This window comes from Elgaria multicarinata, chromosome 2 (assembly GCF_023053635.1).
Source record: "Elgaria multicarinata webbii isolate HBS135686 ecotype San Diego chromosome 2, rElgMul1.1.pri, whole genome shotgun sequence".
NCBI lineage: Eukaryota > Metazoa > Chordata > Lepidosauria > Squamata > Anguidae > Elgaria > Elgaria multicarinata.
In genome coordinates, this window is record NC_086172.1 from 83,152,916 (window position 1) to 83,171,718 (window position 18,803).

Below are 18,803 nucleotides of genomic sequence, written 5' to 3' on the forward strand. Positions count from 1 at the left end.
AAGCCAGGCTGTGTTGAGAAGACACCTTAAACTAGCAAAAAGCCTTATTCACCATGGTTAAAACAGTGGTTTAAGGTGTCTTCTGAACCCACTGTTGGTTACGTTTCTTGAACATGCAATCTTGAAAACCCATGGTTGGTTGTTGGGTGATTAACAAGCCACACTGCATGGTTAACAAGCCATCCTGTGGCAAATGTCCTCGCTTCAGACAACATGGTAATGCACAGTACAACAACTCACATTCAACCACTGAGTGTGGGTTAGCATATTGTGTGAACCCAGCCATAGTTTGCTTACTGCTGATTTCATCAACTGGGTTGGCACCCTTAACTCTCCTGCTTTCATGGGTTACATGAGCCTGGCCAGGTTCCTTTGTGCAGCAGACCAGAATCAGTGAAACTATTCACATGATCGGGGGGCGGGGAGGAGCCACAGTGACTTATGTCCCCTGCCATGCATGCTGGGGGCACTTACATATGACCCTCATGGGTAGGTGTGTGTGCAAACCTAGCAAGGGTGGCTTGTTGCCGTGGTTAACAAGCCACCCAGAACCCATTGGCTTATTTCCCCCCATCCTGTGATCGTGTGGAAAAAGTTCACTGACTCTGGTCTGGTGCAGCAAAGGAACCTGGCCAGGTTCATGCAACCAATGAAAACAGGACAGTGAACGAAACTGGATCACTTTCCCTAATGGAGCAGAGAGCAAGTTCAAGATAAAAAGATCTTTCCCGAGTCCCCTGATCTCATCCCACCCTCACACATGGGACTGACGCTGGGGGTGGTCCACAGCCCCTCCTCCCAAGACGTCAAGCTCAAACCCACCTCTTTGAACTCGCTGCTGGCCGGTTCCACGGGTGCACTTGGGCTGGCGGCAGTGGCTGCTCCAGGGCTGCTGGTGCTCTTGTTGCGCCCGTGCCCTTTCCGGAAGACAGCTTTGGTGGGGCTCTGGAGCTGGGGATGCAGCTCCCGGTTTGGGGAGGAAGGAGTCGATGTAATCACCAGCGTCTTCAAAGCTGTCACCTCTGCTTGCAGCATGTCAATCTGGATGGTGGGATACGAAGGAGGAGTCGCCAATGATCCCATCCTCTATATCAGGGGGCTCTTACCTCTTGTAACTCAGTCTTAGGAAAGGCATTTCAACCTCTTAGAATAGCCGGGAAGCTAGGAAACCATCAAATGACCCTTGGTCAGGGGAAAGGGGTGTGGCCATTTGGGGAAGCCCAGAGGTCTGGACTAGGACCCCAGGGTGGCTGGATTTGGCCCCTGGGCCTGAGTTTCTACACTCTACACTCAGCAAAGGACCTGGTCCCATGCAGGCAGTTAATGCTCTAGATCTGATCCACCTGACTACAGTCCTATCCTGGAGAACATTTAATGACTCATCCAAACTCATTCAGTTCTCCTCTGTCTGAGAGATTTAACTGAAGGGGTTGAGAGCTTCCAGCTCTGCACTCCAAATCTCTCATTCCCATATAGAGGCAGAAATCTATACTAGAAGAAGAATCCAGCATCCAGAGAATTCCATCATTTGTTTTTTCTAAGATACATGTTTCTAGTCCTTATGGTCATGATGGCAGTACTGCAAATCTCATATGCCAGAAATGGGCCAGGGCAAGATTTCCCAAGGTCAGGTGGTATAGGTCTCAGTGCCCCACATACCTCTTTACCCCTACTCCATGAGTAGCAGGAGCAGCATAATATAATGAAACTCAGATACAGATTTGCAGTATACAAACTGGCTGCAAAAAATGCAGACCTTCTTGGTCCAGAATTTTATTTGTGCAGCTTACTCACAGCACTGCAAAAAGGGATATGCTGGGAAGGATGCACTTTGCCTCTCCTTCCTCCCATAAGGGACTCAGCAGCTACTCTTCACTGAGTGGAAATAACTTGATAAGACAGCTCTGTCTTCCCGCTGCCTCGTTTCCTGGCCTCCACTATTCATCTAGCACCTAGACAGTTACAGCAAACTAATCTACAGGCTGCCTTCCACAGGGAAATCCAGACCTATCTGCAGAGACAGAAAAGAACACCTGCAAGACTGATCAAAGTAGCCAGCCAGGGACATGCAGAAAGTAGATCGGAACCCCTGGCAGATCTCTGGGGGATATGTAAGAGATGGACGAGGCTTTCCAAGTCCCAAAGATTTATCAACGGAGACAATATTTATTTACAAGGGTGGGACTGTCCCAAGATAAAACCCATAAAAAAACAGGTGCAATTGAAAAAACCAGTAAATACGTACTCTGCAAAAGTTCCATAAAATCAGTGACAACAAAAGCCTCCCCCACCCCTCCTGAATTAAGCTGCTGAAACCAAGAAAGGTTGAGAAGAAATATAATTTGCATTAGGAAAAGGTCTGTGAGTGATCTCCAGTTGTGGTACTGAGAACCAATTCCTCAGCTGAGCATGTGCTAAGAAGAAGAACCCTGTTCCTTGATTCTAGGCCTGCTTTCCTGAGCCACTATTTTGCTCCTGGCTACAGTCAGCGTAGATCCTGCCAGCCTAAAGTCTGCCTAGCCCTGATGTAAATGAAGTAGCCAGTTTTAGCTTCTCGTGGGTATCACAGCCCAAGTTGCCTCCTGCTGCTTTCACCCAAATTGAAATTTTTAAGGTGAATGTAAAGTTTTCTGTTTGGGTGAAACATCCAAGGAATTTAAGGGAAGCAGAAAGAATGACTCCATAAGGCTACTGAGAGCTCCACACATCCCAACCAGAAAACATTAACGTAGGATGTTGTTAGTCAAGCTGTGGGTGTTGCTGTTGCCAATCTGCCTCTCCCCAGCACTGGATGTCTTGTTAGAGGAGTCCAGGACTAGTAAAGGAACTCGCTGCACAATGTATAAGTCTTGGGTCCAGAGCAGGTGTCAAATTTTGCCTGCCACACAATTTCAAGGCAAAGCTGGAGATGAATTCTGAAGGAAGCAAAGAAATAATTTGAGTGAGACTAGCAAAATGTATCTGGGAGAAATTCCGCTTTGAAAAATCTAATCAGTTCTGTGTCCAACTTAGGGCATGTCTACACCAGGCAATATCCCGGGGATCATCCTGGGATCGTCCCTGTGCGTCCACATGACGCTCCAGAGAGCAGGGAGGGATGATTTTTCCCGCCTGTCCCAGCTTCTTCCCTCTTTCCCGCGAGTTGCAGGGGACATCAGAAGGAAGGAGCCGGGCTCAGGAGAGTCCGAGGCCGTCCGGGGTGTGTGTGTTTCTTTTTTAAAAAATCTTACTTCTGCGCTGAAGCAGAGGTGCACTCCAGGTCCTGTCTTTTTTTCTTTTTTTTAAAGGCAGGCACAACATCTTTTTTTTAAAGGCAGGCACAACATCTTCCTTCCTCCCTGGACGTCGTGCGCCACGTGTGAACTCAGGGGGAGGGTCTCGTGATCAGCATATTGCGAGATCCTCCCCCCTCCCTCCCAAAACGCCGGGAGGTGTAGACATGCCCTTAGTGGGAGCTAATATCCTGCACCCACTTTTCCCCCACCCCAGCAGGAAAGGCTAAAATGTTAAATACCTGAACCCAGTGCAACAGCTCTCCTGAGTCTGATTCAATAAATACACCCAAAATTCAGTTGTGTGAAGAGACAGAACCCATTTGGGTGCTTTACTTCAGCCCTGTCAGCAGATGGTGCTGCAGCCACATGCAGCACTGGGAACTTTTGGATACATTCCAAACTGCTAGTTAGGAAGAGGGATGTACGAAAACTTCCATTCATTTCGTAAATCATGCAAAAATTGCCTCATTCACAATCCCAAACGTGAACAGGATTGTATTTTGGTTGTGATGGGGGAAACGTTTGCAAATTTCCAAAGTTGTGAAGGCATCTGAAAAATGTGTATTTTGAAAAATGCACACTTTAAAATGCACATTAAAAAAAAAAATTCATGCTTTAGTCAACAAGGGAAAATGTGCACACTTTTGAAAAGCATACACAAAGACGCATTTTTATTTTAAAATGTGCACTTTTCCTGTTCGAATGAAAAGAAAAACTGTTTGCAAATAAGAATGGGAGCAAGGGGAACCAAGTTACAAAGTGAAATTCCTAGGGTGACTATATGTAGTCCTAGGGTGGACTGGGCTCCTGTATCTTTAACAGTTACATAGAAAAGGGAATTTCAGCAGGTGTCATTTGTATGCATGCAGCACCTGCTGAAATTCCCTCTTCGTCACAACAGTTAAAGCTGCAGGAGCCCTGGCCTCTTTTGTATCTGGTCATGCTAGACAAGGATCCTGCAGCTTTAGCTGTTCTGATGAAGGGGGAATATCATCAGGTGCTGCATGCATAACAACAGCACCTGCTGAAATTCATTTTTCTCTACAACTGTTAAAGACACAGGAGCCCTGTCCTCCTTCCTATATCCAGAGAATCTTGGCGAACTCAAGCAGCCCTGGTTCTCCCACCCCTATCCGCAGATCCCTTCAGAAACCCTTCGGCGTTGCCTCTGAGGTTTTGGATATATGAGATGTTCTAGAAAAGCTGATCCTACTCATTTTAAAATCAAGGAACGGTTTACAGAGACAGTTGTGTGAGCTAGGAATTACTAATCTTCAACATTCCTTGTTGCACACAAACTGGTTAGGCGAGACTCTTTAAATTCCTCAGAAGCTGTCACACAGAAGAGGGCAAACGTGTTCTCTGCTGCACCAGCAGGCAGGCCTAGCTCTCATGGCCTTAAGTTACAGGAAAGCAGGTTTCAGCTGAACATTAGGGGAAACATCTTGAGGGTAAGAATAATTGAACAATAGGACCAATCACATGGAGGAATCGGTGGGGTCTCCCTCACTGGAGGTTCTTCAAGCCAAGGCTAGACCGCCACCTAGTGGGGATGCTCTAGCACTGAGCTTCCTGCGCTGAGCAGGAGGTTATTATTATTATTATTATTATTATTATTATTATTATTATTTATTTATTTATTTATTTATTTATATAGCACCATCAATGTACATGGTGCTGTACAGAGTAAAACAGTAAATAGCAAGACTCTGCCGCATAGGCTTACAATCTAATAAAATCATAGTAAAACAATAAGGAGGGGAAGAGAATGCAAACAGGCACAGGGTAGGGTAAGCAGGCACAGGGTAGGGTAAAACTAACAGTATAAAGTCTGCACAACAGGTTGGTCTAGATGGCCTCGAAAGCCCCCATGAGCATTATGATTCTATTAGACCATTTCCCACCCCATTCCCTTGCTTTTCACATCTTGCATGCACACATAGTTATGCACCCAGTCCGACGTTTGAGACAGGAATCCGGCATGCTCATTAGAGCAGAACTGCACTGCTATATTGCTATAGTTACTTTTTTATTATTGTTAACATTAATGTACAGCCTTATTTGCTAAAAAGCCATCAAGGCATTGCACAGCGATCTGAAATAATAAAACCTTAAAACAATTAAAAGCAACAACCACCACCGCCCAAGAACATTCAACCCACGTCAATGAAAAGGCTCAGTTAAAAAGAGGCACCTTCACATGCTTTCTAAGAGTGAGGAGCAATTGTAGTTCTCGGGTGAGCCCTTAGTTCTCTGTATAGGATGCTCTGCAAACTGATCTCCATTTTGGCCAACAAACATTTGCTGCCTTACCTGTGGTCTGTGCATCCTGAGTGGAATCGAGACACAGGGATGCACCCCCATGACTGGCCTTGCTTCATACTTATTAAGCAACTTCCATCCTTGTCCCCAAAAGTCACTTGGAACAATGAAGAAGGGCCAAATGAAACATTAATGTAATCATGCATAACTTACTTTCTTACTCTCTTGCAATCATGCATGGCCCTGATTCAGATCAGGACTACAGAGCTCTGGGAAGGGGTGCTAACCCTTCCCCCTCCCTGTTTTTTATCCCAAAATTCCACCCCTAAACCCTATGGAGGGAGGTTTAAAAAAGAAAGAAAAAGAAAACGGAAGACTCCATTGAGAATCATGTCAATCAGGCAGGTCTTTGGGGCAGAAGTTCAGGGCCCCACTCAGTGGAATGATCAAGAGGGCCCCCAAAGGCCGCAGCAGCAGAGTTGGCCTGTCATGTTTTGAAGGAAGTGAAGTAATACGCATTAACACCTAGAGATACAGGGACCCATACAGACCTTCAGTCCAGAAGATGACTTACCTGTAACCTTTGTGAAAAGGCCTACACCAGCCTTCCTCAATCTCAGCCCCTCCAGATGTTTTGTACTACAGCTCCCAGCATTCCTGACCCTTGGCCATGCTGCTGGGGCTGATGGGAGTTGAAGTCCAAACATCGTGAGGGTGCCGGTTTGGGTAAGGCTGGGCTCTCCTATAAAGGCAACCGGGACTCACCTTCCCTCGGGCCTCCCTCAGCTGTTTCTCTGACGCTGCCTGTTTGGTGTTTGCTTCCCGCACCATCTTATGGGCCTCCTGCAGAAGAGAGAAATATACCTGTAAACATGGCAGCCAGGCTCTCAAAATGCCATGATAAAATTGCTCCAAGCCCTCTACTGCTAAAAATGTTTTACACAGAAAAATTAAGAAAGAAAGAAAAGAGTCATAGTCCAAGTATTTAACCACCACAATAAAGGGGGGGGGGTTTATGATTTTTTTTTATAAAAAAACCCCAACCTTTGACATAGAAAGCTATAATGTCAAGAAGAGAGCTAGATTAGAACATTTCCCTACCATGCTAGTTGTCTATAAGCAGGGAATGTATTGTGACAAAGCATTAAACATGTGATGCCTACACCTGTAGTCTGAAGTGGCACAGTCCAGGAAGAGCTGCACTATTCTGCTGTTCATGTAAACTTGGATCCCAGAAGCCTGTCTTAGCCCAGTTTGGGGGTGAGGAGGGATGTGCGTACAAATGTGCTCATACAGACTCACATTCCATGTATATGATGGTGACTTACGTGAGGCCCTGAATTTGATTCCTAAAGGTCAATCACACCATCTTTGGGATTCAGGCACAGATTTCAGGTTACATACCTCAAACAAGCTTGCTGTTAACTCCTCCAGTTCCTGCTCCAACTGCTCTCTGACTTTTGAAAGTCTCTCACATTCCTCATCCTTCAATTTCAACTCCTGCAGAGAGGAGCACATGAAAAATTGAAAATTGCAGGCACAGAGCAAAGGCTTCCCATAGACACCCTTCTTCACTGCTTTGGACCGAATCACAGCAATGGCCCATCTGCCACAGGACTCTCTAGTCTAACTGGCAGCAGCCTTTCATAGCCACAGCAAAAAAGCTTTTTTAATGGGCCTGCTAGTCAAAGACCCTTTTAACTGGGAAAAAGTCAAGGACAGATCCTGCAATTTTGTATGGGTGAAATGCGCACTTTTCAGACTTTTTTTTTAAAAAAAAATCACATATTTTTCTACAACTAAATTTGCACCCAAAAAAACCCTCTCTGGAAAGTAAAAGAAACAAAAACCTGTCCATAAGTCCATGGAATCCGTGCAACACAAGAAAAGCCAGTCTGGTGCAAAACCCACAGGTCAGAGTCATAGAAATCCGAACTCCAACATCCCTAGCTGTGGCCCCCTGGCCCTACCATGACTAGGAACATAGGTGTATGCAGAACGTATATGGAACATAGGAAGCTGCTTTATACGAACATCAGTCCATCTAGCCCAGTATTGTCAACACTGACTGGCAGCAGCTCTCCAGGGTTTCAAGCAGAAACTTCCCCAGACCTACCTGGAGTTGCCAGAGCTTTGAACCTTGGACCTTCTGCATGCAAAGCAGGTGCTCTGTTACTGAGTTACGGCCCTCTCCCCAAAGATTCGGGGGTTCTAAGATGTGGTCATCAAGAAAATAATCCACACACAAAACAGCATGTCCCAGTTGGGGCTTCTCTGTTTACAACCAAGGACAAAGCAAAGATACTGATCTGACAGCATTAACTCTCCAATTCTTGCCTAGAGGCAGATCACAGGAAAAGGGTTAGGATGGAATTCACGTCTCCATTAGAGGCCAGCCTATCTTGTGCCCTTTTAGGGAGCTTTGTCACAACCTGAATATCAGCTCTGACATTGTTACGAAAAGCACCAGTGCTGTGTTGGGCCTTTGGCTCTGCAGCGTCAGACCAGACTAACTGGCAGCAGCTTTTCACAGCCTCAGCAAAAAAGTGTTTTTCTGCCTTGCAGGACGAGGTGAGGGTCTCATAGTGCTCCCACATGATCAATGCCAATATGTAATCAATAGGCATCCATAGAGGTATCTCCATGAGTTCCCCCCAATCCCTTTAAAAAAACAAATCACACTTTATTATTGCTAAGAAACAGGAAGAGGATAATGAGAAGAACAGCAGCCTGTACATAAAAAAAGATGAGCAATGAGCCCATTCTTGTCAGTCGTGTGATGAGCCCATCACACGACTGAAAAGAATGATCAGAAATGTTAAGTGTGGCCAGATGATGCTTGCAGGTACACAGGCAATATGGTGCAAATAACACACTGAACAGTGGAAGCTTAAAACATGCTAGATCCACAGGGAAAGGGGCAGAAGAGCCAAGGGTTTAGTCCTGCCCCCAAAGTCACACCACTCTTTTTTACCCCCTCGGCCACTGGATTCTCCATAATTACTGAAGTGGGAAGAGGACCTAGAGGCTTTCGTACTCAAGAGAAAGGAACAACACGACTTGGGGGGGGGGGGGGGCTAAACCAGGGCCAACTCAAGACATTTTGCTGTCTGAGGCTAAGAAAAAGAGGATGCCCCAACCCCATTCCATGTCCAAAAGTTGTCTGGCCTGGCAGATGAATCTCTCTTCAATGCTAATGATGGGACAATGACCTCTGCTGTCCCTGTAGGCAACATGCTGACTTAGGGGTGCATGGCCCACACCTCTCCTCCAACACTTTGCTGCTGCCACCTCTCAGCATCTGCTGCCTAAGACGAGTGGCTCAACCTGTCTAGTGGTAGGGCCGGTCCCAGGCTAAATATGTGGCCGCACTGCCCCTTCCATCATGGACACCCTATTCACAAGAACAATGCATGAACAAGCACTGAAAGATAAAACTCGTATGCTCCTTATCCCTAGTGGGATCTTGGTTTCTTACCCACTCAGCAACTAACATGTTCCTGAATCAGCACAAACAAGCTTTTGGCAAGACAGAATCAATACAGGATACAAGAAGCTGAAGGCAAGCAGGATGGGCTGACAAAATGTTAATTTTCTCTTGGAACAGTTTCCTGATGTTTGCAGATAGAGACACAACATTCCTTGTGGAGCAATTCAGGAGAACCGCATAGACTCACATAGCCACAGATGGCTGACCCTATATGCTGCGTTTACCTATGTATTTACATTTGGAGCTTATAGCAGCATTTGTATGGTATTTTGCTGTCCTTCCTTCTTGGCCAAAAATCTTACCTTCTGAGCTCTATGGAGCTCCTCTTTCAGAAACTCAGAGCCCTTCTCGCGGATCTCCACAGAGGAGCTGCGCAAGCGGGAGACATTCAGCTGAGCCACGGACTGGTTCTCGTCCCCGCCTCCCAGGCCCTTGACAGAAGGTTCCGGCTGCTGCAGCTCCTGTCCTCTGTTGGCTGGTCCAAGGGGCTTCCATTGTCCCACCACCGGCTGCTGTTGGAGCTGTTGCCTGGTCTCCTCAAACTGGGCCTGGCTGTAGAAAAGAGACCCATGAATAAATTGCTAAAGAGGGTTATCAACATATTGGGAAACGTGTTCTCTTTGTCAAGAACTTCACACACACACACACACACACACACACACACACACACACCACACATGCATGTATCATGTACAATAGAAGACAGGAGTGTTTCCACATCTTTGAAAACCTAGTCTGCAAAACGTAGGGGTGTGTGTGAGTCCCCATTTGTGAGAAAGGTGCTTTAGTAGACGTAGGGTGTGTGGCCTCAATGAGGTATCAGAAAGAATGGGTTGAAGGAGAGAGAAACATACCCTCCGCCCCAAATCCGAAAATATTGGTCATAACAAGAAGCTTGAAAAAACAGTCGGGGAAGAGACATAAAGAGGTCTGAATGTTCCAGGAGTCAACAGACAGCTAACAAGGAACCCAACCCTGGTGTAGACAATAGATGGAGCTAGATGGACCAACAGACTGACGCAGTTCAAGAAGGCTTCCTGTGCTCCATATAAGCTCTGCATATACATATACACACACACACACACACACTAGACAGGATGGGTGTTTCCCTTAAAGTTTCCAGTGCTGTATTTAAGGCTGGAAATGATCCAAGTTCTAAAGATCCTGCAGTTGTATGCAAGCACCAAAAGCATATTAATAAATCCTGGAAAGTCTACTCAATTAGTTATATCTGCTCCTCCTTTCTAGCCAATGCCGAATTGATTTATAAAACTGTGTGAAGGCAAGAGGAAACAACTGAGATCTGAATTACTGGATGAAATTCAGCATTGTTTATTTATTTATTTCATTTTTATACCACCCAATAGCCGAAGCTCTCTGGGCGGTTCACAAAAATTAAAACCATCAAGTACAATTTAAAGTGCTCGACTTTTTTGGAGCAGAGTTTCCAGGGTTTGCCCCCGGATAGCTTCGCAACGGCGGCTGCGTCATGTTGACGATGTGCCGCTACTGCAAAGCCACCCGGGGCAAACCCTTTGTGTAGACGTGCCCTTGGTCTGGTTGAAAGATAAAGAACCATCAGAAGGGAATGCAGAGGCCTAGACGTTGCCCATCGACATGAAGCACACAGATCATGCAGCCACAGACTTCCACGCTATTGTATTGCATTTAAATCATAATAATTCTTTCTACATTTACGTCTCTTCATACAAATTAGCATGTGCTATGCAAATCTATGCCCTCTTTCGAGGAGGGCAGGGCAAGGCAACCCCTTGTTTTTGGCAATGCATAAGTGACCACCCTACATCTGCTGTTTGTGAGAAAGGTGCTTTAGTAGACGTAGGATGTGTGGCCTCAAAGAGGTGTAAGAAAGAATGGGTTGAAGGAGAGAGAAAAATACTCCCCCCCCCCAAAATCCGAAAACACTGGTCATAACAAGAAGCTTGAAAAAACAGTTGGGGAAGAGACCCAAAGAGGTCCAAACGTTCCAGGAGCCAACAGACAGCTAACAAGGAACCTAGTTAAACAAGCACGCACGGCACACCATATTTGTGCTACGAAGGAGGGGAGGCGCAGAGCAGATAATGAACACACGGCCTTTGCTGGCTTTGTGAGGAACTGATAAAGCCAGCCAAAGCAATGTGCAGCACAATCCTATGCACATTCACTTGAAAGCTTGTCCTCTTGTCTTCAAAGGCACGTACTAGTAAATGTGTTTAGGAGTGTGGCCTTATGTGAGGAAAGCAGGGTTTGGACTTGATCTTGCTGCTATCAGCTTCCAAACAACACATCTGGTACAGAGGGGAAAAAATATTATGAAAGGAAAAAAGGAAGATGAGGAGAAGAAAAATCTTTGGTATAAACAACGAAGACGACAACATTTGAGCACCAGTCCAAAGAGGCAGAGATGGCCATGCTGGATTTGGCCAGACAGACCTGAAATGAAATCCCTGTTTGGTCTTGGAAAGCAAGCTGTCTCTGCCTCAAATTTCCATCTATAAACTGGGAATAATAATGGTCTCTTTCACAGGATGAGTGCAAAGGCAAAACCTCAGTGATTTTGCAAAAGCCTTTGTATGTTAAAAATAAATAAATAACCCAATTCCCTAAACATAAATAATAGATAGCAGTACACTTACTGCAAAGAAAATATGCCTTGTGTGGGGGAAGATGACCCACAGGGAAAATGTCTGAAGAGTAAAAGTGAATATCACAGCTGCTATCCAGAGAACCATGTGGGTTAACAATAGAAAATAGCCCACTCAAAAGCCAACCCCAAGAAAGCTCAGGCCGTGCTATTGTCAGGTTGTGGTCAATATCCTATTAGATCAGACCTTGAAAAGAGATCTGAAGTGAACACGGATATGTTATCTATATTACCAGCTGCGCGACCTTCCACTCCTCACAATCAGAGCAAACAGCAGAGAACTCTCCTCTGAATTTGTCAGCTCAAATGCATGCAACCTACATTTTAACACGTACAAGCCCATCAAGGCCTGATGTACCAAATCAGATGTTAGTTTTCAGAAATAAGCATATAGTTATCTTGGAAGACGTAGAGATAGACTAAGTGATACAAACTGCACTACTGAGAGGTCGATAAATAGCAATTATGTTTTAGGGCTAATATCAAAAACAATAATTAGATAGCAAAGGAAATCAAAAGAGAACTCGTTTTGCGGAGGGGAAAGAAAAAAGGAATACGTTATTCAATTTGGCAGTTCTTGCTCTACAATTGCAATTTTGATTCCAGATAAAATAGCACCGTACGGCACAAGTAGGAACGTTGATGGAAGAGATCCAGAGCACACCAAGATATTTAGGCTCAACCCTATGAGCTGTTTCTAAAAACGACAAAGGCTGTATATAAAACATCCAGGTGGATTTGAGTCCTGAGTATCAGTATCTTGGCACACACTTAACGGGACTCATCTCTTCACTGTGGTTAAGATCTCAGGAGTAGGATCCTGGCCTTCACTGAAACAAACCCTTCTCCCCACCTTAACTGCTGTTAAAAGATACATGAGCACTAACGCTGATCAAAGTTAAGCTGAACCAGAACTTATAGCCAGACTTTGATGCAGGAGGTCTGCAAGTGGAGACTATGAGCATACATGCATAGGTGCTCCCTGCAACCAGGAACCTCAATCTCACAGCCAGGGTTCCCAATCACATGCACTGCCTACGTGTGCACAGCTATATGCGCGGCAATGCCCCTTTGTGGACAGCCCATTCCCACACTAATGTCAGGAGAAGGGCCAACCAACAGGCATGGAATTGCTCTGCTGTCCAAGCATTTAGCATTGGGGGGGGGGAGAACCTCAGGACTATGGGCCAAATCCAGCCTGTGTGGAGACCAAATCCAGTGCCCCGTGCTTCCCTAGATGTCCACTCCCTTTCCTCCCCCACCCCCAAATATAAGGTAACAGGAATAACCTCTCATGCTTCCAGACCCCAGGGGGCAATAGAGAAGGTCCAGTAGCATCAGTTCCCATTTCCTGCTCTGCCTCTGCCTCTGCAGCAAGCACCATGCAGCCTCTCCCTGAAGGAAGGAACCATATCTCATGCCTTCACTCACTTACACACCCAGCTTTAGGGGGTGCTTGTAGTTAAACAGTGTTAGATAGCCTTCTCTGACAATATGTATAAAAGCACTAATACAGTAAGTTGTATTGAACTTCTTTTAAAGTGGTTCTAGACTGGGTTTCTTGCCTCTAGAACTAAAAAATTTGTTGCCACACTTTCTCTATATAAGGCAATTCTGCTGTGAGTCACACCAGACATTCCAGCACTAAACTCCTATCATTTGGTGGTTTCCTGGCTTTTTCTTTCTTTCTTTCTTTCTTTCTTTCTTTCTTTTTTGTGTGTGCAATATTTCATTCTAAAAGGTTGAAATGCCTCGTCTAATGCTCACTTACTGGCAGTAAGAGATCTAAGCTACAATATGCTGGGGTTTAGTTTTTTTTGTTTTTGTTTTTTTTTGTATTCTGGCCCTACTCTATTTTTCCTTCAACTCCACCTACCACTGAAATGCAGCCCCTGAGGGCTTCTCCAAAACTGAATTTGGCCCTTGGGCAGAAAGAAGTTCAACACGCATGATTTACAGTATTTCTGGTGGAAGGAATGCCTGAAAAGAGTTCCGGTTAGTCTTAATTAATGGCAGTAAATGGCAGTGCCAGGGTATTCCTTAACCACAGTTAAGGCAGGAAGGGGAAACTGTGGAAGGTTGAGATTGGCCCCATTACATGTATATGAGGCCTGTACGTTAAGAGGTCCAAAATCAATTCTTGTGGCTCCCATGAAGACTGGTGATAGACGAGAGACAGGCTCTGGTGCTATTGGAAAATATAAAATCTTTAATAGCTCTTTTTGTGTCAAAGGCTTGACATTTCGGATTTTAACAAAATCCTTCTTCAGGAGCTGACGCTAGACGCAGGCTGCTGTAAAACAACCTGTTCTTGTACGTTAGCAATTCTTAGGCTTTTCTTTCTCCAAGGCGTTCTGTGAACGAACTGTGTTGCGCCGAAGAGTTATTTCTCGTGATGACGAGTCTAGCAAATGGAAGGCACTTTGAGCATCATTAGTAATGGGTAGCAAAGGCTAGGAAGCCACTGATGGAGTGTCCAACAGGGTTACCCTGGTTTTATATTGCTCTTTAACCAATGACCTAGAACAGTAGGAAAGCAAAGTGCCAGAATAGGATTACATGGCATTCTAAGTTCGGGATGGAAGCCTTTAGCATTTTTTCCATTCAAGTCTGGAAATGGTGTGCCTGTCGATAGATGGGTTGCAGGAATAGATTTTTTTAACAAATGTTACTGAATAACAACAACAACAACAACAACAATGTCTACAATAAATTCAAATTGAAAAGGTGCTCAAAGGTAATAGTTTCTGGGGGAAAGAAATAGGAATCCATAAGGAAGCTTTAAGAAAGGAAGTGTAAGATAAACATAGTGTGGTGTAGTGGCTAGAGTGTTGGACTGGGAGTTGGGAGATCTGGGTTCTAGTCCCCACTCAGCCATGGAAGCTCAATGGATTAATTTTGGCCAGTCACAGACTCTCAGCCCAACCTACCTCACAGGGTTGTTGCTATGAGGATTAAATGGAGAGGAGGAGGAGGAGGAGGATTATATACACCGCCTTGGGTTCCTTGGAGGAACAAAGGCGGGATATAAAATCAATAAATAATAAATAAAAACAAAACAGAAAATGTATTTTTTTTCTTTTGCAGACAACAACTTTACTCACCTGGCCAAAAAGAAAATACGAAAAAATATTACATAGTTCTTTCCTTTTTTAGAGAAACCTTCATCTGGGTGAAGGCCAAGGTACTCCTCAGTGACTGGCAATGCCCTCTCATTTAAAGCCAATTTGATAAGAGACAGTGGAGGCTGGTGACTCCGATGTCAGTGGATCGCTGCATTTGCTCTGGATTTCAGTCAGAACTCTAAAGGAGCTATGCTTGGATAACTCCTTTCGAGTTCTGACTGAAACCCAGAGCAAATGCACAGTCCCACTGACATCAGAGCCACCAGCCTCCACTGACAAGAGAACTTCATGTAACAGGGCTTAACACTTAGGTAGTCAGGCATGACCAAAAACACACACACACACACACACCAGTATCAGACTTTGTTCCCTGCTCCAGCCTGTGTCCCATCTCATGTGCTTTCTAAGTCCTCCATCTTGAACTTCACCTTTGACTGAACCATCTTTAAAAAGCAAATAGGCATGTGTATGCAGAGGACGACAATAGCGGAGGCGGGAGGTGGTGGGTGGGAGATAACTGACCATTGCCAACAAGCCCATTATTAAGTCTTATGAAAATAAACTAAATCAAGAACTGCTGAAAACATCACTTTGAAAGAAAACAAGGGGATGGGGGGAACGGCCAAGAAATGAAGCGCAAGTCTGCCAGAACAATGAAACTAATATGACTAGGAAGACAAATCTGAACACAGATAGAAGTCACATATTTGGACAGCATGCTTTGGATTAGGCACAAAGGAGATATTCAACTACACATGAACACTGCAGCAGAATTAGGCAACTTAATTTGGTGTTGCAAAGGCCTGATTCATTCTCAATGAAAAAACAAACCTGTGCTGTACCACCTCAGAGTGCAGAGACGGCTCAAATACCCTGCATGTAGAAAACCATATGTTGAAGGGGAAGGTTCTAGCATAACCTTCTACCAGAGCATCTAGTTTTCTATATGCAGGGAACTTTTTTGTATGAAGGAGTACTTGATCATGTGAGCCCATCCCCCTCCGACCTGCAGTCTGAAGTGGTACAGTCCAGATATGGGTTTACCAGCTGGGATGAACTCCTACTTCCAGTATAGATCCATAGTGTCCTCTATAGCATCTGGTCAGTTGGCACCCTACTGGGTAATCTGAGGGCATGTCTACACAGCCCTATATCCCTGGGTGGTCCCTGGATCATCCCTGTGTGTCCAAATGACGCACAGTGGATCCTGGGGACAACCGGGGACTTTCCCTGAGATATAGGGAACTGTGGAAAACTCTAGTTTTCTGCAGTTCTGGGACCATTCCTGCAGAGCATGGGCCTTGTGGCCACTGCTCCCAGGTCATCCCATCCTCCCTACAAGTACCAGGGCACTTGAAATGGGCACGGAGCTCCACAGAGGCAGTCCGTGCCCATCGGGGGTGGGGAGCGGAGTCAGGTTTTGTTTTTGTTTTGTGTTTTTTTTTAAATTCACTTTTCTGGAGAAGTGCAAGTGCACTCTTCTTCCTTGTTGTTGTTGTTGTTGTTGTTTTAAAAAAAAGGCGTCCGCGACGTCCTTCCGGGACATCACGCAACCGTCAAGCTGCCCAGGGAGGATCGTGGAAGCTAGTAAGTCCTTGATCCTCCCCACTCCCTCCCTCTACACCCATAGGTGTAGACATGCCCTGAATAGTTTTATCTAGCTTTATCCGTCTTCTTTGTACTCTAAAATGAAAGCAAAAACCTAATCCCTTTTTCTTGAATAAGCTGACTGGTATCAACCTCCTTGGGCTTTTAAGATGTAAGTTACAGTTTTTAAGAAGGTGGGTCTAGGCACTAGGTACTTTTCTGATTTGCTGGCTAGACCACTGACATCAGAAATGGAGGCTATTGCATTATTGGAAAGACCAACCATCAGTCTCTGCAAATAAACTGACTTTTACAGAACTGATATCCCCATAAAAAAAAGGTTCCCTCAGTCCTACTAGAGCTTCCCATATTCCATCTAACAGGAGACCAGATGCACACATGCTCTCTCATTCTCTGAAACCCTACTCAAGTAGGTAATGTGACTACATAAGTTAGACTTTTTAATTTTTATTTGGAATTCTGTGTACATGTGCGATTGTCGCCTTCCCTGTCCGCCTCCCCCTCCCCCACCACCGCCACCACGTTTCTCTCTTTTTTTCCTAAATCAACTCCTTTTTATATTTGGACAATTGGCTGTGTTGTTGTCTCACTGAACTCCTCCTCATGTGAAAGACCTCATTTTATTTATTTATTTATTTATTTATTACATTTTTATACCGCCCAATAGCCGAAGCTCTCTGGGCGGTTCACAAAAATTAAAACCACAGTAAAACACCCAACAGGTTAAAACACAATTACAAAATACAGTATAAAAAGCGCAACCAGGATAAAACCACACAGCAAAGTTGATATAAGATTAAAATACAGAGTTAAAACAGTAAAATTTAAATTTAAGTTAAAATTAAGTGTTAAAATACTGAGTGAATAAAAAGGTCTTCAGCTGGCGACGAAAGCAGTACAGTGTAGGCGCCAGGCGGACCTCTCTGGGGAGCTCGTTCCACAACCGGGGTGCCACAGCGGAGAAAGCCCTCCTCCTAGTAGCCACCTGCCTCACTTCCTTTGGCAGGGGCTCACGGAGAAGGGCCCCTGTAGATGATCTTAAGGTCCGGGTAGGTACATATGGGAGGAGGCGTTACAAAGCTACTGCTTGTGTTTTAAGATATTTTTAAAGGGTTTGGGGAGGTTCTCTGCTTCAAGGCTTTGGGAAGGTAAGTCCAAATACCAGAAATTCCCCAAGCAGCTGGACAGACTAGGGTGTGTCAGGAGGTTCATTCTGACTGGTGGGAGCCTATCAGAAATTCTTTTCCTCCCAAACCCACATAAAGAAGGGCTCCACCAGGAGGAAAAGACCACCCCCCCACCGGGTCTTGTAACACCAACTCAGTGAAAACAAGGCTGAAGAATCAGCATCATCTCCTAAGTGAGTTAAGTAATGGGTCTTTGGTTGCATAGCACTGCAAACGCCTCAGGTATTATAATTTTCCCATTCGTTATTTAATTAGAGGTGGGCCCTGTTAACTGTTATATTCTACTTCTAATCAGTAGAAGTGTGCTAAATGGATGGCAGATAATGGTAAACACCAATGGAAATGAAAAGACCCAGAGGAAATTATTAGAAAAGTATAATGGAACATTAGCAATCCCAAACCTTAATTGGGTTCATGAAACTATGTAATTAGCATGGCTAAAGGCCTGATTTGATGCTGATAAATGAAGCCCTTGATATAGATCTGAACAACAAGATATTAAGAGTTCCATTAGGAAGTATTTTACAGTTCAGCCATGGGGGTATGGGAGGGGTGGGGGGATAGAGAAGAGTGGGGCAAGTTAATTCCATTTCAGTTTATGGAAGTATGGGGCAAATATAGCAGAATCGTTTGTGGCAATCAGTCTTATCCCAAGCTAAATTTAATTCCGATCAACAATTAGGGCATTTAAAAGGGGGGGAAAGCATGGATACAGCATAGGGCTTTTTGTTGGGATATAAAATTTTATGGAATGGTGAGTGAACACTAAAACATTCGAAAAGAACTGGGATACTCTTCATGGAAAATTTAGAATGAGTAAGACCAAGCGCGTCATCAGACAAGCATTTTATTGCATGCTCGCCACTCAGAGTTTTTCACGGGTCCTTTTGACAAAACCGTCCACCGCACATCGCAAAAAAGACCCAGAAAACCTGACTTTTTCAACTGTGGTGAAAAGCCCCACCATTTCCTCCTGTGTGCAGGAGAAGAGGCATGATATGAACACCCACTGAATGGGTCACGTGGTCATTGTTTACTTCCTCTTTCTTCCCCATGTAAAGAAAGAGGGGTATTGTAGGACAGAAGCGGGGGGGGGGAAGCAACAGTAAAGAAATGCGATCCCCGCTCTCCCCTGCCCCCCATTTAATAGACCTCCAAGTTGGTCCAAGCATACCTCTATGGAAAAAAGGCATGATTTTACCAGATCTC

The 18,803-nt window shown here is 44.9% G+C and overlaps 1 protein-coding gene across 3 annotated transcripts in view; it reads right to left on the bottom strand.

Moving 5' to 3' along the window:
• The window catches only part of RAB3IL1 (RAB3A interacting protein like 1), a 43,024-nt gene that overhangs the window by 15,699 nt on the left and 8,522 nt on the right, over positions 1–18,803 (bottom strand). For all 3 annotated transcript variants that reach the window (XM_063117006.1, XM_063117005.1, XM_063117004.1), the window contains exons 2-5: positions 9,330–9,579; positions 6,942–7,037; positions 6,303–6,380; positions 823–1,041 (exon numbers count right to left, since the gene is read on the bottom strand). In XM_063117006.1, coding sequence (XP_062973076.1) covers positions 823–1,041; positions 6,303–6,380; positions 6,942–7,037; positions 9,330–9,579 — 643 coding nt within the window. The remainder of the gene's footprint in view (positions 1–822; positions 1,042–6,302; positions 6,381–6,941; positions 7,038–9,329; positions 9,580–18,803) is intronic.